Source organism: Corvus kubaryi, unplaced genomic scaffold, assembly GCF_017639235.1.
Source record: "Corvus kubaryi isolate FWS band 111438036 unplaced genomic scaffold, C.kubaryi_AGA036_p1.0 37312, whole genome shotgun sequence".
NCBI lineage: Eukaryota > Metazoa > Chordata > Aves > Passeriformes > Corvidae > Corvus > Corvus kubaryi.
In genome coordinates this window covers 474,698-488,464 of record NW_024581098.1, presented here as the reverse complement: position 1 = coordinate 488,464, position 13,767 = coordinate 474,698, and the positions used below count along the sequence as shown (strand labels likewise).

At 39.8% G+C, this 13,767-nt stretch overlaps 1 protein-coding gene across 1 annotated transcript in view; it reads left to right on the top strand.

The window, feature by feature from the left end:
- The window catches only part of RP1 (RP1 axonemal microtubule associated), a 148,601-nt gene that overhangs the window by 14,379 nt on the left and 120,455 nt on the right, over window positions 1-13,767 (top strand). The window contains exon 4 of the mRNA XM_042029113.1: window positions 939-1,082. Coding sequence (XP_041885047.1) covers window positions 939-1,082 — 144 coding nt within the window. The remainder of the gene's footprint in view (window positions 1-938; window positions 1,083-13,767) is intronic.

Here is a 13,767-nt window from a genome sequence, read left to right as displayed (position 1 = left end):
AGACCCATCTAGTTCTAACCCCCCTGCCTTGGTCAGGGATACCTTCTGCTTAGACCAGCTTACTCAGAGCTCCACCCAACCAGGCCTTGAGCACTTCCAGAGATGAGGCATCCACAACTTCTCTGGGCAACCTGTTCCAGTGCCTCACCACCCTCACAGTGAAGAATTTTTCCCTAATATCTAATCTAAACCTGTTCTCTTTCAGTTTAAAGCCATTCTCCCTTTTCCTGTCACTGCATGCTCTTATATATAGTCCCCTCTCCGTCTTTCCTGTAGGTTACCTGCAGTAACTGGAAGGCCACCTCAAAGCCTTCTCTTTTCCAAGCTTAATAAACCTGATTCTCAGCCTTTCCTCCTAGGAGAGGTGCTTCATCCCTCTCATCAGCTTCTTGGCCCCCTCTGGATTTTCTCCAACAGATCGAAGTCCTTCCTGTGCTGGTAAAACTTCAGTGGATTCCAAACAGGCTGTTAATCTGTGTAGCCGATCACACCTTCTCAGAGATACAGATTCTTTCTTAAACAGTTCTTTTTCAGCAGACCTAATTTGTTTTTAGAGTCCCTAATGTTTGAAGTGATGAGTGCCAAGGCTGTCATTGCACAGCACTGCATTGAGCAGAGCTGATATATCCTAGGTAAAGAGAACCCCGTATTTAATACAATTTAATACAATATTTCAAAACTGCATTTGAAAGGTGATCTAGGTTCATTCAAATTTGACTTGGTCATATAGGACATTTAGAGGAAAAGATATGAATGCAACCTGACATTTCTTGACATGCCCAAGATAGTAAACTCAACATTTGCCTGCTGTAATTCTGTGAAACACGTATTTCTGTGTTCATTGACATGATATTATTCAGAATTTTGGTTACTGAAATGCGTTTTATTTAAGAATATGGAGTTTAAGTAATTCAGTGAGTCTTTTTATCTTTTGATAGCTAGGAAATGGAATGTGTCAGTCCTCACCAGTGATGTGCCATCTGCAGGAACAAGCTCAGAGGTTTATATTACATTGTATGGGGATCGTGGCAGTTCGGGTCCTATTTGGCTTGATGGAGAGAAGGGAAAATTATTTCAGAGAGGTAATGAAGACATCTTCACAGTAAGTAATATATATTCATTGTGTTGCCCTCTTGCTTCCTGCCAGATTGCATGACATTTCAAGCTCTATGTGATGAAAAGGCAGCTTTTTTGTACATTACACGTATTTAGAAATGAGAAACAGGACTTAAATGTAGAGCTAAATTTAGCATCCTTTCCCACTCACCTATCCAAGCTTATTTGATTCAACACGTTTATTGTCTGTTGAGGAAGAACTACTGTTTAATTTGCATTGTGCCCAAGAAAATACCAAGAAATATACAGCAACGGGTACTTGTTTGGTTTGCAAATTTGAAATGTTGTGGGGTATGCCCAGCCCCCACCCTGGAGGGAAGTCTGCTGAGATAAGGAGAGTGCTTAACCTCCCAGCAGGACTCCCTGGAAAGGCAGCCACTTTCAGTTACAGTGAGAAGACAAACCCAGAATCCTCTGGGAGACCCTATGCAGACCCTTTGTAACCCATTGACCCTTACCCTCTGACACCCACCCCCTGTATCCCTATAAAGCCAGCCCCCTGCCCCTGTGAGGGCAGAGAGATGCTCGTCCCTGGCCTCCCTTCGTTGAGTGCAGACTAATAAAGCTGCCTCGTGTGGAACAGCCACACGAGCCTCTCGTCTCTCTCTCCCTGGTCTGGCCTGGAGGCAGCCCTGCAGAGCTGAGCTGAAATCACGAGCTGACAATCACTAAAGAGCTGACAGTCTCTGCACAGGCCCTCCTAGCCAGCAGCTGAGGGAAGACACCAGGCCCCGGGAAGATGATCCTCCACGGGACCACCTCTCCGGACCGGTCACAGCTTCCTCAGTCAGAGCTACTGACCCCACACCAGCTGCATTAATGGGACTACAGTATTAAAAATTAAATGAAGAAGTGAAGAACTAGGATATGGGGTAAAATTTTAACTTTGGTAAATACCTGCTGCTTTATTGAAATAGTGGCAAATTTTATACCTGTGGTAAATCTGTCAGAAATTGCTTCTGCTTCCAGTTACACAAAACAAATTCTTCCTCCATCAGTCTTGTAATGTGGTGATTTAGGTGAGCCAGAATAGGTCTTTTATTACAATCTGCATAGCTTCAGTGTTTGTATAGGATTGTCAAGGGTTGTCTACGGGTGTCTACTGTAGGGCCATATGACAAACAGGTGCTTCCATTATTAGTACTCAGCATAGCAACTCCCCTTCTGAGAAAAGGTGTTTGATGGCAGCATTGATGAAGGGCTCACCTTTTCCAAAATAACCCTGTAGATGTTTGGGATGCAGGAAGTGCAGCTCTTATCCCTTTTCAGCCTATGGAATTTCTCAAAAATTCCAGCACCAGTGATGCAGAATGTCATTCTCCATCTGTGATATCAAAACCATTCAGATTGAAAGGAGTGGATAAAAAAAGTAAGCTGGTCTTAACAGATGAAAAGACCCTCTTCACCATTGATGTTGTTGGCTGTTTCCTGTGGCCATTTTTGCAATTAATTTCATCTGCAATGACTTTTAAATACAAAATATGGAGGACAGTCCCATTGTTTGGGATCTAGGGTTCCCCTGTTAGGCAAGTATCCATAGCACTGAATACAGTTAAGGAGAACCTACTCTGAAATTTATAAAAAGAGAAAAGACTTTCTGAGTGCATTGTATGTGCACATAACTGTGGTCTGTCCTCGTTGCTCTATCTCTTTATTATTTATAACAGAGTTCAGGGAAATTCATGATACAGGGAACTCAGTCCACACCCATCTATACAACGTCAACGAAAACACAAAAATTAATTCTATGGAAAACAGCAGAAGGACAGAAAATCAAGCCTACATTTTAACAAAATAAATTATACGGTGAGAAGAGAAGACACTGATGGTGTACTTCCAGCTCCTTGAAGATAAGCTTTCTATTTCTATACTTAAGTTCATACTAGTTGTTTCAATAACCTTCACACAAAGTTATTCCCTCAGCGCCCTGTTATCTGTACTGGACATATTCATCCAGCCTGCCCAAGAGCTAATTTTTCAAATACAGCTTTTTAACTTGATTTAATTGAAATGATTTGTAAAAAGAAGCATCAAAGGTGAACACAATTGTTTCCAAAAAATTGTAAGGCATACACTCCTGGAGGGGTAGGGAGAAACTCAGAGGTGTGTGGGAGACAAAAATAATTTTGGAGCATGTCACTGGTATAGATGCTAAACTGAGATAGGTTTTAAGGTCAAGACACTTTTTCTTTTTAGTCATACATACAGTCTGTATTCGTCTCCCACTGAGGCAAATATTCAGTGGGGAATTACTACCGCAGCATCCTGAAGCTATTTAAATGGAATTGGTAGGCCAACGGGATTTTTTGAGGGTTGTCCTTTAGAAGACCCAAACGTCTAAGGATTATCTGAAGTAAAATAAGTTGGAAAGGCTTGTTTAAATGCCAGAATATTTAATTCCTCTAATCAAAAGTATACCTTACTGTTACTAAATTAATTTCTGTTGCATGTCTTTTCTTTTTAATAACTGTTCTTTGTTTCATTAGTTGTGTTTCTTTTACAGATCAATACTAGAAGCATAAGACATCTCTACAAAATGTGTGTAGGACATACAAATGCAGGAAGCTCCCCTGCCTGGCACTGTGAAGAGGTAAAAGCAGCAAGAAAGAATTTTATCTGCCCAAAAGCTGTCACTGTGACAGTGGATTCAAAATATGAGTAAGAAAAAAATCCCTGGGATGATATTAGCCTCATCAAATGCTCTCACCTTCATTTAAGGGATTACTTATGAAGGAATGGTTTTGTGTGGAATTAAAGCAGCTTATGATGTCTGGATTGGCTGTTTGCAATTTAATACATCATGGTGCTTTAAAAGTATGTGGCTGGGCAGCAAGGCAGACTGCTTAACTTAGTGCTATAGTCCGAGTCTTCTACAGTCTCTGTATGCTACAAAGTGCCTAGAGATTGTTTAAACCCACGAAGTCATTGAACTCAGTCTAGGTAAGTTCTCCCCAAATCTGTGGCTGATGCTGGGTCCCTATGCACGGCACCAGACCTACACTGAAAATGTTTCTAGTTCTGTGTCTCTGATAAGAAAAAGTCAATAAGAGGTTATTTTCCCTCTTTATGTAAAAAATATCTTGATGCAGGTTAAGCAAATATAATAAAACAAAGAGAATGAGCTAGTTCAATTTCAAGATTTGGTTGGGAAGCATAGTATATAGGTTTCTGGACTGGAAATTAAAAGATCTGACTTTTATCCTTAATGTCTGATGTGACATACTATGTGTGCCAATTATATGCTATGCATGCCTAAAACCCTTCCATCTTTGTGCCAGAGTTCCTTATCTTTCTGTTAAGAGACTGCAGTTCATGAAGAGCTTTAGGAGCTGCTGGCAAACTCAATGTTAAAATTGTATTTCATGGTATATATAGATCTATCTAATGCAAAGTGCCAACTAAAGTCAAATATTCATTGATCAGTGCTCAAACTCTGTGGCTGTTTGATGTTTTTTTTTATCTGGGACTGTGAATCAGAAGGAAATGTTAACTGAAGTTTAGGCAAGATCCTGTGAGTTCATACCTCTAGCCAGTTCATGTCTACACTGAAATACCATGTAGTATCACTCTAAGAGGTTTCATGATAGAATTATAGGGATTATACCTCTTTCATTTCAGGTGATGATTGCCTGCTTATAAATCCTAGGTATTAATTTTCCAGCTGTACTGAATTTTGGGGACAGACATTTAAATTGAGAGACTGAGGAAGTCTGACAAAAAAATAAAAGGAAAGAGAAAAGTGAAAAGTTGTTATTCCCCTTCTTTCCACCTAGGATATATTAACTGAAATCAACAGTGAAATTTTAAAAACCTCAACACTTCAGCATGTTCCATTAGTTATTTATTTATAAATTTTAATTGTCTCTTTATGGACTCTCAGTCAATCAGACACAGTTTTTAGGGTGTGATTCTTCAGCCAGGGTTATTCCTTCTTTGCAACTTTGGGCAGAAAGTCAAAGAAAAAAGAAAATACATTCAGCTGATCAAACCCTACAGGTAGTGTTTTTAATGGTTTAGAGACAAAGGAGTACAGCCATTGATTTCTAGACTTCACAGAAGAGAAACAACCTACAGACACTTAACTTGTTCCTTGGGAAGCTTACATTTTTTTCAGGAAGAATTAAAATTAAAAGAGAATGTTATACAACTGCAGAGCTTTTCTGGTAGTTAGGCACATCAGTCCTCCATTAGTGTCCCATGGTTTCTGTGCCTGTATCTGTACTGAGATGATATCAGACCAGGAAATAGCCAGGAAGGTGCTGCTTCACTAATCCAAGTTTCCCTTTCAGGTTTCATCAGCAGATGTTGACAGGCCGAGATGTGCCAGGTTTTTCAGACAAGATGAATCTTTGTCTTTAAAGTTTAATATTCAAGCAGCAAAAGAGATAAAAATGTTTCCAGTAATTCTGAGTTTGTTCAATATTCAAATTAAGGAGATTAGATTCTGCAAAGCACAGAGTGAAATTACAAGTAGGAGTGTCTTTCCTTCTCTCTGCCCATCCAAAATCTAGTGTAGATATGGGTATAAATTAGCATAATCAGGGACTATTAAAACATACAGCAGCCTCTGAAGTGCTTACTAAGGAATACTTTGAAGTGATAAATAATCTCCTTTCCTCCTTCAGCTGGTGTGCATATGGTCCTTTTGCTGCTACATGCTCAAAGCTGGGTGCAGTAGAAAATGATGTAGGGCGTTGTGTAAGCCTCCACTGGTGTTGGGGCTGGCACTTTCATGGTTTATTTATGTCACAAGGAGTGTTGAACAATCAAAACCTGTCCCTTTAATTCCTGTCCTGATAAGAATATAAGGAATGGAGATACAAGCATTGACAATCTTCCCAGTGAGAAGCTCCATCTTTGGTAAGCCATGCCACCTAGTGCCAGCCCCCATGGATGTACCAGCTGGAACAACAGCTGTAGTTTGTGGGAGTGCTCCTGTTTCTTGTTTGCACTTGAGTTACTCTGCCCTGAGCTTTCAAACATGACTGAGTGAAAAGTCAGATTTGGGCATTTGGATCCATGGAGCAGAAATGCTCCAAACCCATGGTTTTGTGGTCATCCACAGAGCTCTACCTGCACAGATTTCAACAGCATCTGACATGTTTCATGTTCTGTTCCATCTGGTCCAAGATCAGCAAATTAAATTGGAATTCTCAGTGCTATTTAGATTGCAGAACCTTTTCTCAGGGGAGCAGTTCTCTTTCCCTGCACATCGATGGCTGGCCAAAGACCAGGCTGGTGGGGAAATATCTGTGGAGCTTCCTGTTTTACAGCAGGGTCAGCCTATTCTTCCAGGTAAGCACAATACCACATCAGCAAAGTCAGACCCCAGACTGATGTCGATAGAGGTGAGTTCATCGTTTTTCATCAGGCCCTTTATTACTTTTTGGCTGCTACAACACTTTTTCTGCTTTGTTTTCCTCTTGTTACTGTGCATACTCAGGTAAAAAGTTAAGAAGCACCGGAAAAGGAATGAGAGAGTATTTAATGCTTTGAATTTCACAGATTCTTTAAGTAGATGCTTTGATAAGATTTTCACTGCTTGTGTTTGGTTTAAAATAAAGGCAAGAGTAAAGAGGTGTCACACATGTAACCACCATGAAGCCAGCATATGAGTCACATCACAAACTCTGTTTTCAATAACTGAGGATTTTTGCTCCAGTGTTACTGTTGTAGCTGCTGTTTCAGCTTCCTTCTGGTAAGTGGCTCAGACTTCCAGAATACTTTTGATTTCTGGATATGGAATAAAATTTTCAGAATAAATATTTCAGGAGGCTATAAGTGTTAAAATGTCCATTATTCACAGAGAGATTGTATTGTAATTCTAAAGGTGAATGATGCCAAAGGATATGGCAATTACTGGGTGTTGCTGCTGTTGCACTGTTTTAGTGTCCTGCTCTACCACACCAGTCCCTGTCACCCATGCTGGATGTTGCTATATGACCCTGCTGCTTGATCAATGGAAAGGGGCTGGAAATTCTGTGCTTGTTCTTTCCTTCTCTCCAACTGGAATTGTCCTTTTCTGTAAAACTTCTAAGAAAATTACAAGGGCATAGCAGGATCAGTGTGTCCTGGGAGAGATGTGGGTGAGGGAGCAAGAATGCTGTGGCAGATTCTCATCCTACTGGGGTGTGATGCGAGAGGGGGAAAAGCCATAACACCACTGGTATTACTTGTGCTAGGACTACACTAGAGTAAGATCCACCTGGAATATGTCCTCTTCTCTTCCCCCCAAAATCAGCTGCAGAGGACAAAATTAATAGGATGAGAGAAACCGCTGTTCTAAGTTCTCTAAAAGCTATGGAATCCCTTTTTCAGAATGTTTAACAGCTTAGCAGTGCTTGGTGGTATGCCTGTGGTTCCTTGTGTTGATCTTGCCAAATTGAAATTGCAGCAGATTTTTCAGTAGTAACAGCTATTGGGGGTGCCAGCTAGAGGAAGAGGACAGATGCAAATAAAATCAAGGGGCAGAAGTCCAGAAAATGGCCCATGCATGTGGGAAAACATACCATGGAACTGTTACTCTTGTAATAAAGATATGGGTGGCTTGGACTTATATTTATGCCTCTCTGTGATGATTGAGCTCTGAGATTAAGAACCTGACACAAAGAGCAGAAAAAACAGGTTTGTGCCACAAAAGTATGTTTTAAGAGAAAAAGAATTAATGGGAGAGATTTCCTCCAGTGATGTATTTAGCAGCTGCAAGTGGCTTATAAAATGCTCTAGAGAGAGGCCCATCCATATTAACCACAATGATTTTTGATTTTAGTTGGTCATGATCTTCACGACATGTGAAGCCTCAGAGGCAGTGAACCTGCTTCCCCACAGGTTTGGTCTTTTCAGCCAGGAGACTAATATTGTTTGATAGGGGGGCATACAAGCACACTGGTATAAAAGTCAAGCACCTCCCCACCCCTTTGAATAAAAGCTGGTTAATGATAATTAACATATTAAGTATGCTCCATTCCTCCATTTGCAGTGTCTGTTCTTCCCCAAATGTTCTCTTGTTTAAATATTCTGAGATGCAGATCTCAACAATCTCAGTTGGTTAGAACATGGTGCTAATAGCGCCAAGGTTGTGGATTCATTCCCTGTATGGGCCATTCATTTAAGATTTGGATTCAATGATCCTTGTGGGTCCCTTCCAACTCAGACTATGCTGTGATTCTCTGAACCTCCTAATTTTCAGATTCTTTCTGAGTAGCAAGTTTCCTTGTTTCTGAGATAAAGATGAAATGAAAGATTTTTATTATCAAGTAATCTTCGTGTATGAAAAGCATAAAGGCACACTTACAACCAACCTCTCAATCTGCATTTTGTAGTTAACAATTTCTCCCTCACACAAGGAAGGAAGAAAAGAGCTTCTGTGCATTTCTACCAGCTTCAGTGTAAAAGGGGTCATGCAGAAGGCTTTGGAGAAGGCAGTTTCATCTCTGATTTAGTAATTGAAAGACCGCCTCTATGTCTTTTTGCCAGTGTTATATTTCTGCATGAGACAGTGGAAAGGGAACACAGCTTTTAACTTCAGAGAAGATAGTTTGATAACAGAACAGCGAAGAGGTCTGGATTCAATGTGAAAGAGAGATGATGAGAGGCACTTTAAAACCAGTTTCTGAAAAAAAGAGGCTGAAACACTCTCTGATTTAACATTCTTTTTTTATTCAAAGGAAAAACATGGGAATTAAATTGTTAAGAACTGTTACAGAGAGATTCGCTGCTATAATGCTGGAGGACTGAGCAGCATTCATTTGACATTTTTTCTTCTACCATCCCACTTTTGTCCCTGTCTGCTCATGGTTTATGCCACTATCATTAATTATATCCTGGGAATAAATCAGGGTTACACAGTGTTGGTCACTGGTGGAACTTTGCTTTTCTTCTTGCAGAAATTGGAAAGTAGGTAGTTATTGAAGGAGGAAATTGTAGCAATAGAGAGGATTGTTGTGGCCCTATACATGGAATTGTTGGTCTAGAGAAATTAATTCTCTGCCTCTGCTATGGTCTGTTCATGGGGCACCTGCTCATGCGGGTGCTGCAAAGAAAAAATTGGGCAAGTAAATAGATCAGGTGGTGACACGTGAAATTACATGCGTAAAATGCAGTATGAATTAACAGCTGCTAAATGAAAAGTATTTTGAGTATTGAGACATGCATACTCTGGGAAAAATAGTGCCTGATTCTGCTGCTAACTAAAGAGTGTCAAAAGCTTCTCTGTGTTAAATGTGGCTGGCTTTTGCCCAAAAAATAGCTGCTCTGAAAAAAAATGTTTTACCTCCTTGTGCTATCTTTCATAACTCATAGGCATGAGTGAAAGAAATAAATTTGATAAATAATCTTATACACTTATACCTTCTAATTTCAGAAATGTATAATTACAAATGTAACATTCTACAGTTATAGAGAAAATTAGATATAAAGAAAACGGTTCCTTAATCTTTGTTCTGCGCACTTTTCCATGCAATACTTAAAGCAAAGAATCATAGAGTTGAGTTGGATATATATAAATATCTCAAGCTGGAAGGGACTCATAAGGATCATCTAGTCCAAATCCCTGCTCCTCACAGTACTATCCAAGGCTAAACCATATGGCTAAATTATCCAGACACTTCTTGAACTGTGCTATGCCCACTTCCCTGAGGAGTCTGTTCCATTGACCGAGCACACACCAGTGAGGAGCCTTTGTCCTAATGTTCAGTCTGAAATTCCCCTGACACAACTTCATTCCATCAAGAGAACCACAATTTCCTAGGATAAAAACTGTAAGCATTATAAATACTTATTATAAAGCTGGGATGAACCCTAGGCTTATGAGAGGTAAAAAGAAGTGTAAAAATTTGTGAATATTGCTTGAACTTTTAAGTTATCAATTTTAAGCCTCTATGCTGGATTTATTATTAACATATGTCTGTGGTACAATACATTAGAGGAGTTCAGAGGCTGTCATCTCAAAATGAGTTAGCTGTCATGCCAGAAGCAAACTACCAGTAGTGTTCTGTGTGGGCACATTAAAATAACCTGTGCAGGCTGTTTAATATTTTAGCCAAATAGTTACCTCTATACAAACTGAATTCTTCAAAGACAGCTTGTTTAGTAACATGCACCAAAAATGCCATGTAAATAAATGAGAGATAATCATGAAAAAATTAAGGATGAAGGGAAAAATTGTAACACTGACCAGCCACCCAGCATAATACAGATATGGACTGATGGTGAATAAATTTTCAGTGCTTATTAAAGGAAGGTGTTTGGCCATCAGAAGAGTGAGATGTGGAAGCAACCTCCTTCAGAGAATTACATAGAGAATTACAAGCTTCATAATACATTTCAAATAGAAACTTTAGAATAGATATTTTCTGTTGTCTATTCTTTAGACTAGACAATAGAAACTTTCAAATAGACAATTGAATTATGATAATGTAGATGTTGTTTCGGACCCAGTGGCTCAGAAACTCTTCTTCTTGCAAGACAGAGAAGCACAGGGACAACTACCCTTGGAAGAAGAGCTTGTGTGCCAGAAAATGAAGGTTTCTCTTTCCTTTTCATTCTCTCTGTACCTCACCTAGTCTAACAAAATATTGTTAGTGTATGTTGGCATAAATTTTGCCATTCCTGTGATAATACTGAAGATTATAATTGCATGTTTTTTATCTCAATTCTGAATTTTATGGAGTTCCTACATCTGCATTATAAGGACCACAGTTTTATATTGGTAGATATTTTTAGGAATCATAGTCTTTAATTTCATTAGATTTTGACTCAAATTTACTTTTATTTGCCTTATCCATTTTTATTAAACAAATGATTTATTGAACTCCTAGTTTTTCCTTCCTAAATTTATATACTTTAAAGAATTTCCATATGGAATATAGAGAGGTTACTTATCCCTGGAAACATTCAAAGTCAGATTTGACATGGCTCTGAGCAACCTAATGTAACTGAAGATGTCCATGATCATGGCAAGGGAGTTGGACTAGATGGCCTTTAAAGGTGTCTTCCAAACCAAACCATTCCATGATTCTATCCTATAGCATGAATTGGTAAAATAATAAAACAGTGCAGTTTTCTGGGTTTTGAGGTCTTAGAAGACTAAAATTATGGTGCTAGATTTTGGACTATTTTGTTAACCAGTGCATTCAGAATGTTAATGGCTCCTATTGCTTTTTACAGCTTTGATCTCACCACTTAGGGTGACACATTGCATTTACATAATTTACTTTCCAGTTTGTGATGATTTCAAATGATGCTGAAGGACCAAGATATATTACTGGGCATTTAAAATTAACTTCTGTTTGCATTCCCCACAAATGACAATGGGATACAACCATTAATGTAACAACCACAAAAAACATAAAAGCAAGTTTGTATATTATTTTATTGAATAGGATTTTTAAAGTTTTATACCCCGCCCTTGACACAGATGTATTTGGACTCTACAGCCAGCTAGATGTTATTGTAACTATAATAGTGCTTGTGATATGAAAACTTGTCATCTTTTATTGTCAGTGTCTATGAAGTGCGTGTGACAACAGGAGACCTGTTGCACGCTGGAACTGAGGCTTATGTCTGTATTTCTGTCTGTGGAGAAAGAGGTGATACAGGATCAAGAGAGCTGCTCAGGTCACAGAAATTTCACAAGACAGGGCATTTTTTGATATCTTTGGCTGGCTTTTCTATCTCTGGTGGGTGGTTATTCCAAGAAAGGTGAAACTAGAAAAGAGATAATTACTGCATTCCAATGGCTTCCCAAAATTCCCTAATTAAGTTCTAAATACTTTCTAAAGTTATACCAGTGTTTTTGGAAGTGAGAATTTTTGTTTATAAAATAAGTAGGCTGTGTACTTTTGGTTTTCATTCTTCTGAAAATTTGACTTATTAAACAAAGAGGAAAGGAAACTTCATTTTTTATCTGCATTTCTGATGTTGAAATCTGCTGTAACTTGTAATTGTTTAGCCATTGAAGCGCTCAACAGGTTTCTCTTTCCTGACTCTGATCCCATTCATTTGAAAGGCACTACTCCCATTAGCAAGGTGATCAGGCTTTCTTCTACTTCTGTTTTGGGAAACCCGACCTTCCTGGTTTGCTCTTACTTTATCAACAGCTAATATTTCAAATGATGGTCTTCAAAAGAGTCATAAGGGTTTATGGCTCTTCAGAATCTCGTGGATGAAGAACGCTCTGCTTTTTAGATTTTTCTGAAATTTTGTTAGTTGATTACAGACCAACATCTTAGCTGTTGAAGCTGCACACCTTGGACATTTGTACAAGATTGTTATAGGACACAGTGGGCTTGGATCAGGTCAGAAATCTCACTTCCACTATACTCTCAACCATTATGTTAAGGACACCATCTGATAGTAATTTTTTGCTAATCCCTATAAAAACTGTAAAGAGGGGTGTCATAGGTTAGCAAGCATAGTCCTGGAAGGGATGTCCTTGCTAAGGGGTGCTTACAGCTTCCTCTGGGACCTGATAGAACCTATCAGCTGGCCAGTTTGAATATGGACAATTCTTTAAGCCACTTAAAGTTGTGATCACCTCTGTTATCCACACTTAAGAATAGGCAAACTCCCCCTCCAAGCTCTCTCTCGTTTCTGGCGCTGGGACAGGTGGCTGCGGGCCCCGTGTGGGGGCCAGCGGGCCCGGCCAGGCTCTGCTCAGGCCAGGCCGGGCTGGGCCACGGCCATCCTGAAGCCATGGACCTGTTCCAGCCATGGAACCCCCCCCACTGCCTTGCCGTGGGCAGCCGGAGCGGCTCGGCTCTCCCCCCTCTCCACTGCGATAAGAAAAATTCAACATTCCAGCTGCAAAGCTGCAAGGCCGAGGTGAGATTAACCCCTTTTATTGTTGTGAAGAGCTGAAAACCTGAGGGAGGAGAGAGAGGAGATGCTTAAAGCTGAAATTCTGTTGTGAAGCTATGATATATCAGAGTATTCTGTTGTAATTCCATGAAGATATGGGGGGTGGAGTGTTCAACTCGTAAGCAAAAGCACCTGAGCTGAGATAGGCAGATGCTGACGCAGCTGTAATTTCATGGGAAGTTTGGACAGGGAGAGATGGAAGTGATGAGAACTTTTGCTCCAAACGGGAAAGGAGAAAACCTCAGTTCCTAGAGATGCTCCCAGAGATAGTCCTGAAGATGAAGATGATGAAGACCCTTTGCTCCCAGGGAAGGAGAAGAACCTCTGTTTTTGTTTCTGAACAGCTCAACCTTAAAATTGTACCCCAAAAAACTTCAAGAGTGGACCCTCGAAAGCAGTTGCGGGAAAAGCTGCAAGTCGGGGGAAGGGACTCACATGCAGGCAGAGAGACTCCTCTTCCTAAATGGACTGAACGATATTTGGAAGTGGGCGGCTGTCTCGTTGTGATACTGTTTTCATAGCATGAGCAAGAAGAGACTTCTCTTTCTAAATGGACTGAGCAAGGTTATTATGGACATGGTAAACAGACTGAACATCTTAAGGGTTGTCTTTTTACATTGTCAATGGGAGAAGGGAGGAAGGTGGGGGGAGGAGAAGAGTTCTGAAGGTGGTATAATTTTTTTTTTTCCCTTCTTTTAGGTCTGTTAATAAACTTCTTTATATTCTTTCAAGTTTGGTGCCTGCTTTGCATTTCTCCTAATTCTTATCTCACAGCAGATAAACAGTAATGAG